Raw genomic sequence first — 22,013 nt, forward strand, 5'->3', positions numbered from 1 at the left:
ATACCATCGAAGTTGTCCCGGCTCATGCTAAACTGCGACTTCAACCCCATGATGCGTCCAATTGCATCCAGCTGCGATACCGTTGTCTTTTCATGCAAGGGCTTCTGCGCTGAAGACAGCATATCATAGAACGCCTTTGTGCTTTCCTCTGGCTTCTCCTCCAATCCTTCACCGAACCGTGCCTGCTGAATGTCATCCATCCAGTCTGCTACCCCGCCATCTCCATCATAATCCCCGAGACGCTATCTCACCACCTCCTCTCTAATACGATCGGCTTCACCATGGTGGATCCAGTGGGTATAGTTTGCCGTGAATCCATACTTGATAAGATCTTCCCCCACGAGCCTCTTAATTTTTCTTTTCTTGTTGCCACATCTGCTGCACGGACACGGCATCCGGGCTAACCCTTTAGCAGCCTCGCCAAATGCATGCTTCAGGAAAGCATTGGTCTTGGTCATCCATTCTGGGGTCATACTTGCGTGGCCCGTGTACATCCACTCACGGTTATCCATCCTCTGGCACATGCATATGTAAGCGAGTAATAAAAACTGCAGGTAAATCCACAAGGCGTTCCTACTATACATCTAATAGGTGAAGGATAGGTCCTAATCCCACTCGAGGATGCGTAGATGAGGTTGGCTTCCATGGTCCGCTCCTATCCAAGACAGAATTTCGGCAGCACCTCCCCGCTGTTCTCCCGATACACGTCCTGGCAGGGAGATTGTGTATCAGGAGAACAACGAGGAGGTGGTGCCAAAACTCTGTCTCGGACAGGAGCGGGCCACGGAAACCAACCCATCTACGCATCCGCGGGCTATCCAAAAAACGTGGACAATCCAAAACAGGTACGGAATTTGGTATGCAAAGATCTGTATACCAACGACCGTATCTCTTTCGGACGGGAGACGCCTAACTGGGGTTACACGAGATACAAGTATGGAAGATGGGTTATACCTAGGGTGTCGGTGAGGTCAGGCTAGTGGGGCGGTGGCAAGTTGCTGCAGTGGCGAGGCGACGCGGTGCAGGCAGAACCGCAACACCGACGAAGACGATCGGGGTCGCCGAGTGCCTCCCAACGGTCCTTGTCCTACAAAGAAAAGGCAAATGGTTAGACTCCATTGAAAATTTCGGCAGCACCTCCCCTGCACGGAGAGGTTCCCAAAACCTGTAGAAAACATTGGCACGAAGGCCAACAACCACATGTATACCAAACATAGGCACGAAGGCCATCAACCACATACATACAACAATAACTACTACTAACACTAAAACTATGAACAACAACTACAACTACTACTGTCACTACGACTTACTAACTAATACTAACACTACTAATTAACTACTACTACTAACACTACTACTTACTAACTAATACTAACATTAGGGCATACCTTGCCAGCGAGAATGCGAAGACCGAGGGCCGGCGACGACAACGGGGACGACCGCTACGGCGTGAGGGTCGACGAACTGAGGCGACACCTTTCTTCTCCTCTCTTCTCCTCTTCTCCCCTTCTCCTTCTCTCCTCCCCTCCTCCTCTCTTCTCCCCTGCCTCCTTCTCCTCCCTTCTCCTTCCTCTCCTCCTCCTCCTCCCTTCTCTTTCTTCTTCTTCCTCCTCCCCTTCTTCTCCTTCCTCCTTTCCTTCCTCCTCTTCCTCCTACCTCCTCCTCCCTACTGCGGGCGCGCGGGCGCGGGGCCGAGGCACGCGGGCGCGCAGGCCGGGGAGCCGGCGGGGCGGGCGCGCGCGTGTGTGTGCGTGTGTGGTGTGTGCGTGGTGTGTGCGTGGTGTGTGTGCGTGTGTCCGTTTTTTTATATTTCAAACCTCTTTGCCGAGTGCCAGATCCGGGGCACTCGGCAAAGAAAGTATTTTGCCGAGTGCCCCCTATCTGGCACTCGGCGAAATAAAAAATTAAAAAAAAATCCTGTCCTGGCTTTGCCGAGTGCCTAGGGCTAGCACTCGGCAAAATATTCACTTTGCCAAGTGCCAAACCTTGGCACTCGGCAAAATAAATTTTTGTTTTGTTTTTTGTCACCAACTTTTTTTCTTAAATTTGTATTTGTACCGTGAACAACATGTTCAAATTTGGCACAATTTCATTGCTGTTTGCTATATTTCTTCACTTTATTTTGTTTTCTTGCAATTTTCCGGAAAATGTAGGTTTGAACTGCAGGTGCATCGAATAATTGTTTTGATCCATTCCAAAAATGTTATTCATGTTTGTTAGTGTCACTTTATGCTAAATCTAGGAACTGTCTCCAAATTTCGATCAACGTGCTCACGGGGCAACGTCGCAAACTTGCGTGCGAGTGGTTATTTAATTCTATAAAATTCAAACGAATCCCGAAAATCATGAAACTTGGCGAGATGTCGTGATATCACATGCATATGCGGTGGTAAAAAATTGAAAACGTTTGGAGGACGTCATCACGTATGGTGTCACAAACCAGGACATCATCACATGTGTCCAACTTTGCCGAGTGTCTGGCACTGGGCAAAGTTTGGCTTTGCCGAGTGCCTTATTTTGCCGAGTGCCAGACACTCGCCAAAGCCCTATTTACCGAGTGCCAAGTTTCGCCGAGTGCGGCACTCGACAAAGGTGGCCTTTGCCGAGTGCCCGATATTTGGCACTCGGCAAAGATTTGAGCACTGGGCAAAGTCCCGGTTTCCTGTAGTGAGGCCTTGTTTAGATTGCAAGTTTTTTCACTCTCTCTCCATCACATTAAATCTTTGGACACATGCATGGAGTATTAAATGTAGATAAAAAATAACTAATTATATAGTTTGATTGTAAATTACGAGACGAATCTTTTGAGCCTAGTTAGGTCATGATTGAACAATAATTGTCAAATACAAACGAAAGTACTACAGTGCCAAATACTGATTCCTAACCTCAATCTAAACAAGGCCCCAAGGTACCTCACCGCTCTGATATCAGGCCATTACCAGTGGGATGGGCCGAGTTAGGGTTCGCTACCCGACATGGTGATCAAGGAACCTGGCGCAAGGAGGTTGGCTGCTGATTAGGCTACGAGATACGATAGTCCTTCTGTTATTATTTTCGTGTTACCAATTAGGAAATATATCTGTAAGCCGATCTCTATCTATGTAACCGTACCCCTCGTAGTATAGAAGGCGTACCTGAACCAGTATTAATCTATGTCTATATGTTACCCTTCTTATTCCCTGTATATATGCAATATGCTGATCTTCATTGCGGGGTCAAAAACTCCGACACAAAAGTTCATTGTTTTTTCACTTATTATATTTATTGGAATGCGTGAAAGAACCGAGTGAAAACGACGAGAAAAAACTAGAGATGATAGTGGACCCCGATCTCTTATTCTCCACGGGAAATTCCTCTCTTAGAGCATCTCCAAGAGTCTTTCTAAAGCTCACTTTCTAAATCATCATTTGGAGAGTTATTTGCACAAAAATTATTTTCTATATCTTTTCACTCTCCAACAGTTTTTCTATATCTTATTTGCACATAAGAGAGTCATTCTCTTTTTCTATCTTTGACTAGCGAGAAATCCGGAATAGAAGATGACTATATTTGGATAACCAATTAAAAATTATGTTAAAATGTATTTTTTCATTAAAATCTCTATTTCTAACAATTAAAAAGGATTTAGAGAGTCTTTTAGAGTTGGCTGATTTAGTCTCTATGAGGATTGATATGGAAAAAAAATCAGTCCCGATCTCCATATACCCGTCCCGTGAAATGCTTTTACTACGAATTATACCCTACGTCTATTAAAATCTAGGATTTTTAACTTTTTGCCATCCTTACGTATGGCACTTCTTTGTTTGTCAATTTTGTACGTGCTCCTACACAATTGCTATCGTAAACAGTGAACCTTCTACGCTTTTGCCATTTTCGCTGATGTGGCACACCAGGTGGACATGCCAGCGTGACAGCGAGGCTGGGAGTCCTAACTTGGCATGGGAAATAACCTATTTACCTATGGTGTTTCTCCCCCTCTACTCTGTAACGTGTGGGTCCCATATGTCAGCTTCATTTTCAACCTCCGGCCATCACCACGCAGCGAAGGGAGAGGAGGAGCTCGTGCGGAGTCCCACGTAGCGAGGGGAGGGGAGGAGCTCGTGCGGAGTCCCGGCCGCATCCTGACCTCCTATGCCTCCACAGCCTGGCCTGGAGTGCGCCTGAGCCTGCGATTCAAGCGAGCTCAAGTCGGCGAAGGCGTTCAGACCCGGAGCGTGGCCTGCGACTCCAGCACGAGAGGCGACGCGGTGCGCCGTCTCCTTGAACGTGTCGAATCGGCGGAGCTTCTCCACGGGGTCACGTTCTACATTGTAGTGCGCACCCCACCGCTGGTAAAGCCCCCACAGCGACGCCTCGGAGTTGAGGTCGTCGGTGGTGAACTTGACGCCGGCTCCAGCAGAGCTAGTAGTGCCAGCAACGCCACCAGGCCTGCTAGCTTGGCAAGCTGCAGCTTCATCATGGTCGTCGAGCTAGCCATCGGCCTGCTAGCACTACTACTCTCTGGTTTATTTGGCGATAGATGCTCTGCGAGCTAGCTAGCTACGTACGTACATGTTCGTGTTGTGGAAGAAGCGATGGATCGAAGTGATAAATATGGGCCGGACGGTGCTGCGGTGCCTCCTTTTATAGACGGGCAGCCAACCAGCGGTGCGCCGCGCGAGTCGAACCTCGAAGAAGATGCAGGTGCGCTGCGGCAAGCCAGGGATCGGACGAGCTAGCTATCTAGCTACTTGTTTGCATTGGCGTTGTTTGGGTAGCCGATCTAACAGCCGGTGGTTGGGCTAGTTGCTTCGGTCAGTTCGGTGTACGTCGGCCGGGTCTGACATGGCCAACTCACTCCCAGGCCAGCTCGCATGCGTGCGTCGAGACGGTAGCTATCGCTCATGCATGCCCGACCGGCCTGCTGCGGGCTGCGCGAACCCGCAAATTATTGGTTGTGTTGTCTCAAGATAAGATGGGCGGCCGAGATTAACATGGATCGAATCAAAGCACCTCGAGCTGGCCGATCGGCGGCATGCAGTTGTCACGAGCTCCTCCCCTCCCCTCGCTGCGTGGTGATGACCGGAGGTTGAGGATGAAGCTGACATGTGGGGCCCACACGTCAGAGAGTAGAGGGAGAGCAACAGCATGGGTAAGTAGGTCATTTCTCGTGCTAAGTGAGGGTTTCCAGGCTCGATGCCACGCTGACATGCCCAGCTGGCGTGCCACATCAGCGAAAGTGGCAAAAGCGTTGAGTTTCACTGTTTATGATGGCAATTATGTAGGAGCGCGCATAAAACTGGCAAACGGAGGAGTGTCATCCGTAAGAATGGCAAAAAGTTAAAAATCCCTTAAAATCCTACCAAAAGTTCCACAAATAGCCTAGTGTAAATAGCAAATTATACACTAAACTAGATGCCTCTTATAATATAATATGAAATCTTACTCGTTCAAATGCTGTATTTCCTAATGAGGTTGAACTCGGCGCAGGGATAAAATTCCACGTGCGGGACGGGATGGGAGGAGAACCTCCCGCGAGCATTTGCACAGACGTGGACGGGATTTTTTTTTTGACCCCCACGTAGATAGGGATGGAGAGCTATGTTTCCCGATGAGAAAATTCCCCGTCGACATCACTAGAAAAACCCGTAGCAAAATTGAAACGGCCGCGACTGGAATTGGCAAATCGAAATCATATTATCGCGTGAAACATCCTGTAGCTAAATGGGAACACAGTCAACTGTGGAAAAACGCATCGAAACCGAATCAGCTCTCGTGAAAATTCCCGTAGCAAATTTAGGACGGGCCAAACTGGAGTTATTAGCGGGACAGGAACAGAGCCATCAACGGCGAAAAATCGGATCGGAAAAAATCTCCTGTGAGAAAACAAATTGACTCTCCTCTCTCCCGTGGAAAATAGGATGAGAAAAAAAATTATCGTATTGGCGGGAAAGATTTTAATCTGAAGCAGCAGCGTCTTAATTGCTACATACACGAAATTGAACTTTTCTTTTTCTCTCGAGTGGAAAAATAACATTAGCCATCTTTCTTGACTGGCGTGGATTCTAGCTGATGTATCATCTCGTGTTGGCGATGCGTGTCGGACTAGGTTACAATTGGAAAATGAACAGGGTTGCTCTCAAATCATGATCATCGGTAGTTTATGAGTGTTTGTGTTTCCACTGTCAGCGACCTGCGTACGTATCCTTTTATTGCATTTATTTATCTCGATTATCTCCATTAGACTAGACACGCGGATGATTATGATGTTTATATTCTACTCTTTTATGAGAATTTATCATCACATAGTATTAAACTCTAAATTAATCTCCTTATATAAAGTTTAAGATTTAAGATTCAGTCACTTATAGCTAACATCAAAAAGCTGGAGAGCCCCGGCCCCCGCGTCGCCCCCACGCAGGCGACACGGGAGGCGAACCCAAACCCTAGCGCCTCTCTTCCTTCCCTCCCTCTCTCCAGCCGCGCCGTCGCTGGAGCGGGCCGCCGGCATGGCCGTGCGGCTTGTCGGGAGGGCGGCGGCGAGGCTCTTCTTCGCGGTGGAAGCTGCGACGGTCGAGGACGAGCTCGCGTGCGGCTTCCTGGGGCTCAGCGAGGTGGCTGAGGCTGGGGGCGGCGCCGGCATCTTCGGCGGCGGTCTCCTCGCGTCGGCAACCGTATCCGGCGACCCAAGGAATCTCCTCGCGTCGGCGACCGGATCCGGCGGTCCAAGGACCGGATCCGCGCGGATCTCCGGTAGGCAGCGCCTGGGCGGGTGCTGGGCGTCGGTGGCGGCGGCTCCTGTCCATGGCACCGCGCTGTCGCCGGATCCGCGGGGTTCGGGGCGCTGCGCCCAGGGGCGCGCGCGGTGGCGGCTGCGTCGGCCTGGGGCGGGCCTCTTCCTCTTCCTCGCGCTCGGCAGTGTTGGCGGCGTGCACTGTAGCGGGGCAGCGGGCAACCTGCTGCGGCTGCGGCGGCGCTGGCCATTGCCCGTGCAGGCGCCGGACGGTGGCGGGGACTCCTCCTCCTCCGCTTCCCCCTTTCCTCCTCGACCTTGGCGTGGAGGCGGCGCCTGCTGGGGACACTGGATCTGGCGCCACGGCCACATCCGGTGCCCCCGGGGCAAGGGGCGGCGCCCGTGGTGGGGCATGCGCCTGACGGTGGCTGGCGGAGGTCGGCAGCGTCGACGGCGGGTCCTTGTGCTGGCGACGGTGGCTGGCGACGGCTTCGGCGTGCGGCAGAGTGACGCGCGTGGCAGGGTAAGTCCAGTTCTGCATGTTGCCCGATCAGAGAGGGTGGCGGCCGACGCAGCTGTGCGGCTGCTGTGAGCAGCCGACGCATCGATGCCCCTCTGGAGAAGCTTCTGCGGGATGGCAGGGACGACGACAGTGGCGACAGGCAACGGTCCAACATCTTGGCTCGACGTATGTGCTAGGGGCCCGCGACGGCGACGCCTGTGGGCGCCGTTTTCCTTGATGGGGGCGTCGTGTTCTTGTGCCCCCAGCCATGTCTTCCACGGGTGAAAACCCGGTCCTTTCCTGGACAAGCGACGGCGACGCATTCGGCGTCGTACCCTTCCTGAAGGCGTCGCTGTGGAAATTTGTCTCGACCGGGATGTCTCCTTCGGCGGATGTCCTCCGCCTCTCGGCGCCCGGTTGATGCGAGACGGTGAGTTCTGCATCGCGAAGTCGGAGCTGCTGCATCAGGGGATGTAGCTTGGCAACGATGACGCGTGTCGAACCCTCCTTCTCAGACGGCTGGGTTTTTAGCTTTAGAGGCTCGGCAATCGTCGTGGGCGGGGCGTCGGATCATGGCGGGAAGTCGGAGCTGCTCTTCGCGGGGCCGTTGAGCTCGGCAACGATGACCTGCTGCAGCCTACTGCTTCGGGCCCGTTGGTCTGACATCTTATGATGGGTTGTCGGTGTTTTGCCATGGGAAGTCGGAGCTGCTAGCTGCTTTGCAACTATGCTCGGCAACGATGACTCATGGTAGTGTGTACTCTGTCGCATTGCGTGGGTGGGTAACCTTTCGTGGTGTTTGGCGCCACGCTTGGCTACCTTTTGCTTGTATATAAACTTCTTTCGTCTTAATTGAAAGGCAGAGCTCCTGCCATTGTTTCAAAAAAAAACATCAAAAAGCTATTTTTCTATATTTATTTTTTTAACCTCTCAAATTAAATTATGCTTCATTTTTACTATATTTGACATCAAGAAATAATTTGAATGTTAAACAATTGAATGCAGGAAGCTGCGTTCTCTGGGCCGCGTTTAGTTCGCCGAAGTCGGCGCCGGCCGATTTACTGTTCATTCTTGTAGTATACTGTAGTATTTCGTTTGTATTTGGTAATAGTTGTCCAATCGTTGACTAATTAGGCTCAAAACGTTCGTCTCGCAAAGTACAACCAAACTGTGCAATTAGTTTTTGATTTCGTCAACATTTAGTACTCCATGCATGTACCGCAAGTTTGATGTGACGGGGAATCTTCTTTTTACATAGTGTCAAAGTTTGGATTTTGGTGGAACTAAACATGGCCCTGATCTGATTGTTCCTGCCCATTTAGTTTCTGACATTAATACTACTACAGTGTATAGGCTTGTTATTTGCTCAGACGGCAGAGCGTGATCCATTCATCTGTAAAGAGTACAGACCCATCCAGGGTGATGCAGCATATTTGTTCATCAAAATCGACATATTTAAGAAACGTAGCATCTATAAAAGATAAAAGAAATAACAAGAAGCACTCCTTGCACGGTGGACTTCGGTTATAACAAGCCCAGACAATGATTCATCTCCATCCCATCATCAAGCCTTTTACTTTCTGTGCATTTTCAGCATTTTTTTAGATGATAATGAAGGTACACTAGAGCCTCTGCACCTACCAAAGATAACAGATGCAGGCAACCATACTCATTAATATTTTTTTCAGAATTCCTATTCGTTGTGTTTGTGTAGATAGACGCATGAAAACATAACTTCGTATCTGCAAACTGGTAAAGTCTGAAAAACAGGACCAAGAAAACCCACTGACCGGCAGCCATCCAGACAAGATCCCAGTTCCTAGCACAGGTTAGCAGAAGAGATGTCAGGCCTTACACAATTGCACAATGCATCAAAAGATCATACAACTACAATTTCGATGACAAATAATTACTTTTGACTAGAATCATCATTCTTCCCTGTGGCATGGGCGCATGGCAGGGTGCCAAATAAGAGAGGACTGTCAAGGAATTCAACACAAACTGGTTCCGGAAATATGGACAGCGCACCACGATAGCAGATCAACCATCCAACAGGTCCTAGTTCAGCCTTTCATTTCTAGGGTTAAACTTAAACCCCGCCTGTTTTGGCAGGGCTTACTCAGTCAAGGAGACAAGGATACATAAGACCACTGTGAAAATTAGCGGGCCTTACAAGCACCAGCATGCAGATCAAATTTACATTTCAAAACGCTGGCCAAAAACCTCCAAAACAAAAACTCAAACACACACAGCAGCGCAGAACAGGCGCACACATCACCCATGGTTTAGACTCTCTAATATACAACCGAACCTATTCCAGCAGCAACTGAAACAGCACCGTTGGCGGCGACCATCACCGCACTCTGCAAACCGGGACAGCAGGGGAGCACTTGGGGTTTGGGATGGCCCTGAAGTGGACGTTGTTCCCTGTTAGCCTGCGTCGAGCTCTATAGTCAGGAAGGCCAGAAGATTGGCCAGCTCCGTCGCTACCGCCACAGCCCTGCAGTGGCTCCAGGGTCTCGACGACGTCACTCATTAGTGGCCTTGCCTTGGGGTTATGGCTCAAGCAGTAGAATGCAAGGCTGCAGGCTTTGTGAGCCGCTCTGATCGAATACTGTCCCTCCAGTTTCGGGTCGATTATTTGGAGAAGCCTCCTCTTGTCATTGAGCTTGGGGAGGGCCCAGTCAACTAGGCTCTGCTCCTTGCTGGTCCGTGACTTGTCAATTGACTTGCGCCCTGTCAAGAGCTCCAGAAGGACGACGCCGAAGCTGTAGACATCACTTCTAGCAGTCAAGTGACCTGCACACCAGCTATTTACATGAGAACAACAAATGAACACAGACAAATAGTACATACATGTGTAGGTTTTGGCCATAGTTTGCTGTACAAATGCTGAAACAAGTAGCGAACAATCTATATGTGACATCAGATCATGCATTACAAATAATACTTTTCTGTGACTATAAGTTTTGCTGCTATGAAGTAATATTCAAAAACTGAAAGAAGCAGGGAATGGCAATATATGCGATCTCAGCTCATGAGTAGAAACAATAGTTTTATGTCTGCAATTTGACATGCAGAAGTTTATATCTGAAACAATGATATCTTCTAAAAAAGAATGAAATTACTAAACATATAGAAACAATGAGGAAAGTACCAGTCATCACATATTCAGGGGCAGCATATCCATAGGTTCCCATCACCCTTGTTGACACATGAGTCTCATCACCTTCGGGGCCAGCTTTTGCCAGACCAAAGTCAGATAGTTTAGCAGTATAATCCTGTAGCCATGGAAATAAAAAGAAGTCATTATCTCATACACATATGTTCTCTTAAAACTGAAATGGGAGAAGAAAGCATGAGCAAGCAATTAACACTCAACATAGTCCAGCAGAATATTTGAGGTCTTGAAATCTCTGTAGATTACAGGCCTTTGAGCATTGTGGAGGCAAGCAAGCCCTTTAGCAGCTCCCAGTGCAATTGACATTCTAGTACCCCAGGGTAATGGTGTAGTTGTCTCTGAGAACATGAAAAATAGGATATGTAGTCAGCAAAATCTCCTTCCTCTCAAGTAGCAGTTTGTTGTGAATGAATCAAGGAAAATAGCATACTGGCACACTATATATCGTACATTCTAGCAGTGGGAAGCATTCAATTATTTCTCTTTTAGTTGGGGACATTGCCAATTTGTAAAAGCATCAAGAAATGTAGCAAGTAGAAGCTATAGTACCTAATTAAAGAAGCACGACAAAAATCAACAGATGCAGAAGAAATCAACAACGTGTGGTAGTGTGCAAATGTAAAATATCTTTCAGCGGAAATGACAAGAAGTCATAAGTTCAGATTGGGAAGCTGCCTAAAAAGCTAAATACAGAAGCCAGAAAAATAGATGGTTACCAGCTAAGGTAGTATATACCACCTGTAATTAATCAAAATCAACAGTTTACCAAGCAAGTAATCATCCAGGATGTTGAGTGAGTCATCAGAAGTTAAAGAGTTGGATGCTTGGTGGTTATTTTCGAAATAGCATGTAAAAAAGTACCAAAAATAATGAATCAGTTTTTGGTAGACAAATAAATATGCCTAACCATCTGCCAGTTAGAGAAGTTAGATCATACCGGCAATAGTTATGAAAATGAAGTATAACTCTATCAGCAACATTTTATGAGCTCAAGGTGTTGAGATCAGTGGACAACATTCAAGAAAACAGAAGATAGTATGTAAAAAGTGGCATTACAGAAACTCAGTTATGATACCGTACACAATCTGACAATAAGGAGTAGAGGATTACTTCGGAATAAGTGATTTTCTAGACTTCCACGAAACATGAACTCATAGACAAGCAGCCGATGATCATCCTCACAGCAATATCCAATCAACTTCACCAAATTTGGATGCCTTAACTGCCCCAGGAAGTTAATCTCAGTCTGACAAAAAAAAAAAAGATGCGTAAACATTTTCAATATTTTTTTGAACCAAACACAGTATTGAAACAATAATTTTCTAGGCTCACATAAGCATGATAACTATGAAAACCATGAGCAAAAATAACCCAATAGCATTTTACTAGCAGTCACTCACAGCTGCTTAGGCATTCAAAGAAACACATTTCTTATGGATTTCCATCTTAACACATCGGGTTTCTTTGCTCAGTGATGTTGCTTATTCTGGCCAAGCAAGTGTGCTACAACATTTTCAAATTCCCAAGCATGAAAACTACAATATGCTCTGTCTAAAAGCATAACACAAAGACTGCACATGTCTGTAAATGGAATCAATATGGATGACCTAAGCTTATCAACTTTCCATGTCTGTTTTTCATAATAGATGCCTGACAAAACGTTGTGAAAAAATAGTGAGAACCAATCCAAACAGCCATGGAAACAAAAACATGACTGCCAATGAAACAATAGTTGCATGGAGCCCTCAGTATGTGTGTTTTTACTTGTGAGCATGTTTGTTGGCAATATGAACTTGGCAATATTTACATATTTCCATGCGAATGTGCCATACATAGTTGCATGTACAACATATTAATAGAGAATTTTTTATGTTGCCATGCATATAACAAAAGGAACTTTCCATGAAAATCACTGAAGAACTTGGGTACTCACAAGCCATTCTCTGTGCCCTTGATGTCCATCTTTATTGAGCACCTTGACTGCAACAGGCAGTGATTTCAGCCCAACCCTGACATTCTCATCGATGTAACCTTTATAAACGGTCCCAAATCCTCCTTCACCAAGAACATAATCAGCACGGAAGCTCTTTGTGATCGTCTCTAGCTCAAACAATGTGAAGGCAATCACATCGTTGTATATGGAAATGTTCTTGGCATCTTCAATTTTCCTAGGTGTTGAAGGATCACTTATATCTGACGATGAGCGGGTGTGCTTCTTATCTGCAAGGGCGTTCTTGTCAGGATGTTGCAACAAGTGGAGCTGCTGAACTGAGAACATGGTATTCAAGAAAGAAATATAAGTCCTCGACAATATGAAGTTTAACTATTGCCCATCAAGTAACTAAAGAATTGAAGTAACAAGGATTTCTCACATATATATAAGATAAAAGGACCAAAAGCTATCCACTAGAAAATATTCTCACGCTCAGTTCTATATTAGCTAGTACAGGTCACGGATATATCCTAAGAAAAATGTATGACTCAAGGATTCGTGTAGAATTAAGCATTTACAAACAGGGTTCAATGAAAGTTAGATTACTCATGCTGAAATACAATTGCTATTTGAAAATTACAGAAGTAACATGAGAACAAGTAGAAATGAATGAATTTCCAACTGCTAGCATCCATTAAATGACATTTCCCCTAAAATACAAGCTTCTAATGGACTGTACCACTTATCTTTCTTATTAGTAGGAAACAGGGAAACAATAAAGACATAATACATGCACAAATTGATTAAAGCAAAGGGTAAACAGGTCAGGGGACCAGATCTACTGCACAGTTGCAGGGGAAAAAATCAAATTGCTTTAAAAATGCAAGTACCGACTAAAGCAGATTATGTTTATTCAACTTGGAGGATCGTAAATTTTTTAATCCATGTGAAATCGAAAGTCAATAGTGGGGAAAAGTGCCATTAGATTTTCTCAATGTACACAGTCAATTCAAGTAGGCTTTAGGTTTCAAAAAATCAAGAAGATAATGAAGCACAAGGGCACGGCGACTGGACAAGAAGATGCAGCATAGAAGAGATCACAGACCAACAACCTGAACTGTGACAAGAAGAATTAAACGAAGCTTTCAACCAAAGAACATAAAACTTGAGTAAATTCGGATTAACAGAACCAAAGTCCTAAGGCTAGGTTCATCTCCAGACTCCAGGGGGGAAATGAAAAAAAAAATCATCAAACTCCCCCTGCTGAAGTACTAGAATTAAAACATTTCGAGTGAAGATTGGCATGTGACTTTAAATCCCTAATGTCGATATGGGTTATACCCTGAGAAAAATCGAATTTTGCAACCAAATCGCCAGTCCGAAACTACAGATAAACCAAAAGGCATCGCAATAGAAAGCCAAGAAAGAAAGCATTTTTGGTAATCCACATCCACCGTGACCATGAGCCCACCAACCAAGAGAAAGAGAAGCCAGGAAGGAGCTGGGAAATAATCCAGCAAAGACGAAATTCCGATGCAATTCGAAGTGCCCAGCCTGAGATCCAATCCAAACAACCACCGACAAGAGTCCGCCCAAGAAAACCCAGGCGCAAACCGGAAAGGATGGATACCTTGAGCGTGCGCGGCGACAACGGCATTCTCCTCTCGCGTGCCGCAGTTGCCCATCTCACCCTCTTCCTTCCCCCTCCTCCTTGTGGCCCGGTCTTGCTCTGCTTCTACCAGGGGCAGCCCAGGCTCTCATTCTTGGCAGGTTGCTTCATGCCATCCACCTCTCCCTCCACCCTCCTACTACTCTGAGACTGAGACGAGGCGACTAGGCGAGACGACTGCTGGAGGTAAAGCAAGCCGTGGGCGTTTCCTCTTTTGGTGAGGTGAGGTGAGGTGAGGCGAGGCGTGAGGAGAGCAGAGCTGTATGCCTCCTTGCTTCCTGTGGGATGCTCGCGCGGAACAGAACAGGGGCAGCTTGGCCGGCAGCAGTGTACCAGCAACGCCTCAACCGTTAACAAGGTGGGGCAGGGCTGGCCTGCGGATGGATTGTGACTGTGATGCGAGGGGAGGGAGGGAGACAGCGAGACAGACAGTGTTCAATTCAATGGTGGTGAAACGGAACGAACGAACGAACGAACGGTGGGGGAGACGGGTGGATCCCTTAAAAAGTGCTCCTAGTCCACGGTTGCCTTTTAAATTGTCTGATGACTCTATTGCTTTTTCAGATATTGGATTTGCCATTCATTACCTGTATATCCTCTTTACATCTATATATAAAAATGTGCTTTCTTTCACAGATGATGTGTCAATCCAACAACAAATGCTGGTAAAGTGGTAATTGTAAAACTCAGATTCACCTTAGATTTCCAATTCACCAGGAAACTTGGAGCTTAGAGTGCCATCAAGAGGAAGTACGGTGGTGGCATGCGGGGAATTGAGAAGTTAGTACGGATTGCAGTAAATGGTAACAAAGATGGTGAGCGGCGGTAGCGGGCCCAGCGCTCAAATGGAGCTCGGGCGAAGCTCAAGACACTGACGAGATCATGTATTGTTAGCTTGTAACAGAGTGCAATACGACAAATAGCTAAGCGTGCACCCACACCGGAGGCGGGCGCCTAGGGTCATCGGACCCTAGGGTCGCCACTCATGAAGCAGTGGGGCATGACAGACCAGTCCAACGAGGAGGAAAAGAAAAAGACAGAGAGTAGCCTATGTGGACAATCACCAACAAAATTTATTTAAAGCACTCAGCAGTCAAGTCATCTTGTTGGGTCGTATATTGCCAAGTCATCTAAAAGATACCATGGCCTTGTTTAGATTACCCCAAAATTCCAAGTTTTTTCACTCTCTCTCCATCACATCAATTTTTAGCCACTTGCATGGAGCATTAAATGTAGGTAAAAAAAAAAAACTAATTGCACAGTTTAGTTGGAAATCACGAGATGAATCTTTTGAACTTAGTTGGTCCACGATTGGACAATATTTACCAAATAAGACGAAAGTGCTACTATTCATCGGGTTGAAATTTTTCTCAATCTAAACAAGGCCCATACAGGACAAGTTCCTCAACTGGCAGTTACCTCTTAACATGAGTCCCCTGTTCAATCTTCCCATCTACCCCTGTCGTTATCCTCTTGCAATCGTCGCCGCCCCCTACACCAAGGCCTTGTTTAGTTGGCGAAATTTTTTGAAAAATGGTACTGTAGGACCTTCGTTGTAATTTGGCAATTAGTGTCCAATCATAGTCCAATTAGGCTTAAAAGATTCGTCTCGTGAATTTCGTCTAAACTGTGTAATTAATTTTATTTTTTATTTATATTTAATGCTTCATGCATGCGTCCAAAGATTCGATGTGACGGAGAATCTTGAAAAATTTTGCAAAATTTTGGGAACTAAACAGGCACAAGACACACGGACTTGGTCAAACCAGGCTGCCGCTAGCTGACACGCGTTTGTGCCGCACTGAGCCGCCACCTCTGGCTATTCTGAAGATCCTAGTACTTCTAAGCGAACTATTTGTGGATTGGCATGTTTGAGTTCTTCATTGATGTGATGAAGTGACGCTTTTGCCTCTTATATATTCTTTGCTTGAGTGTTTTTATTCTTGTTCTTGTTCTTGCCTTGGCTGCTTCTAGTTCTTTCTTTTTGATACTGAGTTGTTCCTCGAGTTCAGATAGCCTTTCTTCTTGGTTGCTTTGGTTTCGTGTTGTTGTTTGATCATTCATGTTTTGCTTTTTGTGATCTTGCAGCTTCCCCCTGTCTTGGTTTGTTCTCAATTGCTTTTCCATTGTGGTATCATCTTCGTTTGTGGTGTTTTTTGTGCCGTCTTCATTGCTTGGTTGATTTGTTTTCTTGGATGGCCACGCCATCGTGGTTGTGGTGGTATCTTGCTCACATAAACGGTGAGGGCCAGATGTTGGGGTGTAAACGCTCTATTATAAATGGAATGAGGGATAGTAGATATGGCAACATGAATCGGCTCCTCCTTCACCCCTTGGTATTGTACAATTTAGGGGGTATTTATTAGGAAAAAAATCTTTTTATAGCACAATATGGTTCCCCCAGGTACCCATTCATTTGACACTACTACAACTAGAAATACACAACACTCCATTCACGGACAATGTAGTCATTTACATAACAAGCCTATCCCTTCTTGTCACAAGATGTTCGTCATGTAAGTGCAAATTCCTAGTAGTGACTTGTTCATACCTTCGCCATCCTCTATCTTCATTTGCGTATACCTTCGTGCCACTTGCCTTCATTGTGCTTCACAAAGCCCTTCTCGTTATTTGAGATTTGTTCATAGGTTCCCGCAAACCCTCATTCCGTTTGGTGAGGACTTCCTTATTAGTGTACTTCGTCCTTCCGGTGATGTCTTCATTTGGGTTCGAGTCATTGCACAGAACCTTGGGATTCCTTTTCTTCGATATAGACAACCTTCGTCGATTGGCTCCTTACGAAGCTTTGACCCGAAGGTTCATTTCCTGTGAAATTGGTTAGTTCAACGAAGGTGGTTTCCACGTGTCATTTGGTACTGCGTTCACTGAGGTTGAGCCCCTAACATTAATCTCTATTTCAATGCTTGGAGTATTCCTGTACTCATATGTAATTTGGTTCATTCAATTTAATGTAGGGGGATCTCCCCGAATTGTTTGCAAAAAAAAAAAAACCAGTAAAACTGGGTGGTTTTTTCAGTAATAGGTAGGTAAACCTAATCTTTACTATGGTCATATCAAAATGTCACATTTTTTCATGTTAATTTCTATTTATCTAAACTATCAAGATCTCATAATTTTGGCCATATATAGAATGGCCTATATCTTGGTAAGTGGCGAAGCTACAAGTGAATTGATCCTGGTGCATGTTTAATATAAGTAGAATGCATAAAAATGTACTTAGGCACAATCGCAGAAAAAAAATAGCATATATATACACAGTTTTTTGTTAGAATATATGGCGAAAGTGAAGCTGTTGCGTGTCAAAAAAATTGAACCGTGGTGCATGCGCATTAGCACCAGGCAACTCGAACATAGTATCACCCTTGAGCGCAGGTACATGGACTATTGCAAAACGACCCACCTTCGGATGACAACCGTTTAAGACATGCTATACAAGCTAGGTGACCATGGCAAATAGACATGACCACCCATTGGACCACTTAACCAAGACCCTTTGCATGACAAAAGGGGCCTACATGTTGATAAGAGCAAGTATCACTAGTAGAGAAATGGGTTGTGGTCTCGGTTGGGAACCGGCTTTAGTTTCATAACCGGGACTAAAGGTCCATCCTCAGGAGAAAAATAAACGAAATTATAGGGAGACCTCTCTTGCGATGTGTGAGATCTGAACCCAGGACCTCTTTCCTCGCGCATAAACTCCTTACCAATTCAGTTGTACACCACATGTGACAGTATCCTGGACACTCTCCTTTTGAATTGACCTGTGGGGTACCTTTAGTCCCGGGTGGGAGACCTTTAATCCGGGTTGGTGACACCAACCGGAACTAAAATGTCACCCTTTAGTCCCGGTTGGTAAAGGTTGAAGGACCTTTAGTCCGGGTTGGTAACACCAACCGGGACTAAAGATGACCTGCTGCGAAAGCGTGCCAGGATAGGGGCATTTAGTCCCTGTTGGTACCTTCAACCGGGACTAAAGGTGACCTACTGCGAAAGCGTGCTAGGACAGGGGCCTTTAGTCCCCGGACGCAAAAAATACCGAGACTAAAGCCCAAAATCAAAGCGGATGAAATGTCATTTCTCTACTAGTGTATATAGTATAATAGCGGGCTGTAAGCCAGCTAAATGCTAAGGTGAAGGAGAGAGGAGAGAAGAGAGAGAGCAGAAGCGGGCTGTAAGCTTACAGCTGACTAAGGCACAAGAACCAAAAAAAAGTTTATGAGAGAGACAAGTAGGTCATATATTAATAGTGATGAGCTAACTACTATATGAGTAGACTGAGAGAAGGCTGCAAAGAAATCTTACAGCTAGTAGCCGGCTATATTATTAGCCTTGCTCTGATGTAATGGAATGTTGTTCTTTTTGTGAGTATTGCCTTGCGTATAATATATATATATATATATATATATATATATATATATATATATTAATAATTGAGTTGTTAAATATTAATACATTATGTTTATCATTTGCACTCCAATTTGGTTACAGACGAAGAGGCTACCGGATATGATCTTACAGTGGGTAACAACATTGAAAAGTTAAAAACACAAAGTCGCGTGAGCCTACTGTTAGTCTGTTACCAACGGCTCCATAGATTATTATTGTGGATTCTAATAGTTGATTTGCTGGATATCTTGAAGATTTGTTTCAGTGCTACCAGACAGGACGTACTACAAGGTACGAGGGAACACAGGAGCAGAGGGATCCACACCACTTTCCCAAAGATTCCTCTTGCTGGATGATGATGATTTATTTGACATTATCATTGCTTGCATATGGGTTAATAGCTAGGGATTTTTTCAGCCCTTGTAGGGAAAAAAGAATCAGGGGTGCTGTGTATATATGTTAAATTTGGCATACTTTAACATAGCTTGTTCGATGGAACGGCTCTTTCTTGCTCTAGCTTTACTAATTAAAAAACGCCTAGAAAAACAGCTTATGCTGGTCGTTGATAAGAGTGAAACGTCTGTAATGCCTCCCCCCCTTTCTCTCTTTCCTTCTTCTCTCTCCGCCTGATCTCTCTCATGTCATCATCCCCCGTGACCACCATACGCCACCTCGGACCTGTTCGGCTGGTATTAAAGCCGGTTGAAGCTGTTTTGTTGTGAGAGAAAAATACTGTAGATTCTAGCTGATAAGCCGGCTGATAAGTTCAAGCGAACAAACCTCATGCCTCCACTGATGCCTCCACCGCGTCAGCCCTCTAGCTCCGGCTCGCTGTGGCGTGTCGCCCTTTCCCTCCCGGCCCACCCCCATGCTGTGCCGCCATCGACCCTCCTAGGCCCGCCCTACGCTGCCGCTTGATGTCTGCTCCCTGGACCTCCCAAGCTCAAGCTGGCCTCGCTCGCCGAGGCAAATTGGACTTTGTCCGCGCACTGAGCCCACGGAATCGACAAGGAACCATGCGAAGCTAATATTCCCAGTTCCTCTTCTCTCTCCTCGCTTCTCTCAGCGCGAACCAAGGGGTTTCTTTGTCGGAGCATAGCGATGCCAGAGCATTTGGGTGCAGCTCGGACGTACCAAAGCCCTTAGTTACACTGGCTCGTGGTGTTTAATAAAATGAAAGAATCGATCATGCTTGTAGGGCATGTTGGGGTTGTAAGCCTCAGCAGACAACTCCCAGACCCAGAAGAGTGACCTGAAATCGAACGTCTAGGATTTATGTGTAGATCAGGCAGCTTTGCCTATGTTCAAACCAAACGGCTTGTAGGCTCCCATAGTACCATACCATAGCAAAGTGGTGCCGCTATACTAGTGGAACCAGGGGGGCCAGCAGGGGCTATGCCCCCCCCCCCCCCCCCACCCCAACCCAACCCACACACACACAGTGAAAAAGTGTTTAATAGCATATAAATATTTTAATTATATAGCACAAAAAATACCATTTCATCCATTTTTTTTGATAATACTGTGATTTTCCGCTATGAATACTAAATATATATGTAAAAGTATCGAAAAACTGTTGAGACGTACACTCGATACATATATTTGTCACGTCTACCAGGTGTTATCACATTGTCCGCCCCTTCTCCCTAATCAACGCCGCTGCATGGCTGCACGATGGAAATGGACAAGGGGTCGGAGTGGAGCGGAGAAAATATAATGGGAGGACCACGGACAGGCACAATGGGGGAAGAGGAGGATGGGCAAGCGCTAGCTGCCGCGCTGGCGATGCCATGCATGCACGCATGTGTGCAATTGTGGTTGTGCACGGGCGCCTCCGGCCGGTGGTCGCTGCCTCGTCGGCCTGCTTTGTGCCTGCCACTGGCAACAACAGGAGCAGTAGCTGGGGACTGATCTGACGAGCAGAGCAGCAGCAGCACGCGGAGAAGCGAGCCGGCCGGCCTGTGAGAACGGAGCGGAGCTGCCAAGCCAAGTGGCAAAGCATGCAAGCGAAGTGGACTTGTGGTGTGGGCGTGTGGCCATGATCATGATGGGAGGCCGGGACCGGAAGTGGGAGCAACAGCAGCAGCCATGCAGTCCGGTCCAGTGCAGTGCACTCTGTTCCTGCATATGATGGTCTCTGACTGCGTGCCTTTCCTTTGGGCTTTGGCCACCCACGGACTCCAAAAAAAGAGCAAAAAAGCCAGGTAGCCGAGAGACGACTTCTACACTAGCAGTAGACGATGAAGATCTTGTACCTTGGAATTTACGAAAGCCACGCACCGTCCACATCGATCAAAGCTGCCGCATCCCTACATTGCATGCCTTGCAGCTGCACTGCACTGCATGCAGGCAGAAGAGTACAGTTACATGCGTGCTTTCTTTTTTTTCAACACAAGCGATCGACTTTTTTCATCAGTCTCAAAGCATGCGCAACAAGATCACTTTATTTTATGTAGCAGAAAGGAGTACGATCAAGTAGTACTCGGTGTTTGTTAATCCACCTTGCTTAGTAATTATTAACACAGCACCGATCGGTGTAGTAGTAGGTTAGAGCTCTGAAAAGTATTGGCAAGGACATGGGCAATTGGGCATGGGCAGGCAGCTGGTAAACAAATGCCTGCACCGCAGTGACAGTTGGGGAGAACGTGCAGCTATAGCGCTTTGCTTACAGGCTTCTCTTTCCATTTGAGAGAGAGAGAGGGAGAGGGAGACGGCTCATTAGTCATTAGGCCATGCACGTATGCATCGCACCTTGCTGCTAATGAATGACGACGTATCTTTCTAAATTTCTAGTATTCCTTCCGTCCTAGAAAAAAAAAATGCAATTTTAACGTAGTGTCATGTTTTAATATCTTAAATTTGACCAACTAAAAATAAGAAATATCAATATTTATGATATCAAATAAATACTATTAGATTAATTACGAAATGTATTTTTATAATAATTGATTTGAAATCATAAATGTGAATATCATTTGTTAAAAACTTAATTAAACATGAACCACTTTAACCGACACTAGTTGCATTTTCTTAACGAAGTGCTAATAGTTTCTTGCATTGTGAGTGTCCTGAACGATACTAGTATCTAGGAGTACGTGCAAAGCGCTTGTTGTCCTAGGAGTACGTGTGTGCATGCACATGGTTATTAGTTTTAAGACACCTCGCGATATGTTAGATTAATAGTAAGGGCACGTACAACGGGCTTCCAAGTGCCGTCTGTATGATGTATTTTTTGCAAAATACTCCCTCGCGAACTGCATTCAAAGAAGAGAGAGATGCAAGCCGTCGTCTGGTGAAACGACGGCATCGGCTCGTGCTCCCACGCCAAACCGATGCCTTCGCCGCGCGTTGTATGAATCGTCGACTCCGAGCGCCAAATTCTCAGGATTGAGTGCGGTAGACGGTGGGTTGCAGATGAGCGAGTCGAGCGGCATCCCTGCGCGGCAGAAGCTGTCCACGAACTGCCACACGCTGTCGAGGGAGGCAAGGTCCAGGCGCGTGATGGTGTAGCTCTTTCTGATGAGCGACGCCACCTGTAGCTTCTGGTCGCACTGCTGTTCATGGCGACGGTGAGTGGCCGCGAGCTCGTCGACGGTACTTGTATGC

At 46.3% G+C, this 22,013-nt stretch overlaps 1 protein-coding gene across 2 annotated transcripts; it reads right to left on the bottom strand.

Annotated features, from left to right (window-relative positions):
- Nucleotides 1-9,252: 9,252 nt before the first annotated feature.
- Nucleotides 9,253-14,323, bottom strand: LOC136508667 (probable serine/threonine-protein kinase PBL8). Of its 2 annotated transcripts, none has more exons than XM_066503402.1 (6): nt 13,962-14,323; nt 12,332-12,666; nt 11,509-11,644; nt 10,600-10,736; nt 10,375-10,498; nt 9,253-10,016 (listed from the first exon to the last, which is right to left on the bottom strand). In XM_066503402.1, exons 1-6 carry the CDS (start codon nt 14,014-14,016, stop codon nt 9,571-9,573), a joined length of 1,233 nt encoding a protein of 410 aa, XP_066359499.1. In that variant the 5' UTR covers nt 14,017-14,323; the 3' UTR covers nt 9,253-9,570. The 2 variants fall into 2 exon arrangements, with proteins under 2 accessions (XP_066359499.1, XP_066359500.1); XM_066503403.1 differs by having other exon boundaries at nt 12,332-12,618; nt 13,962-14,322.
- Between the last annotated feature and the right edge of the window lie 7,690 nt (nt 14,324-22,013).

This window comes from Miscanthus floridulus, chromosome 15 (genome assembly GCF_019320115.1).
Source record: "Miscanthus floridulus cultivar M001 chromosome 15, ASM1932011v1, whole genome shotgun sequence".
NCBI classification, from domain to species: domain Eukaryota; kingdom Viridiplantae; phylum Streptophyta; class Magnoliopsida; order Poales; family Poaceae; genus Miscanthus; species Miscanthus floridulus.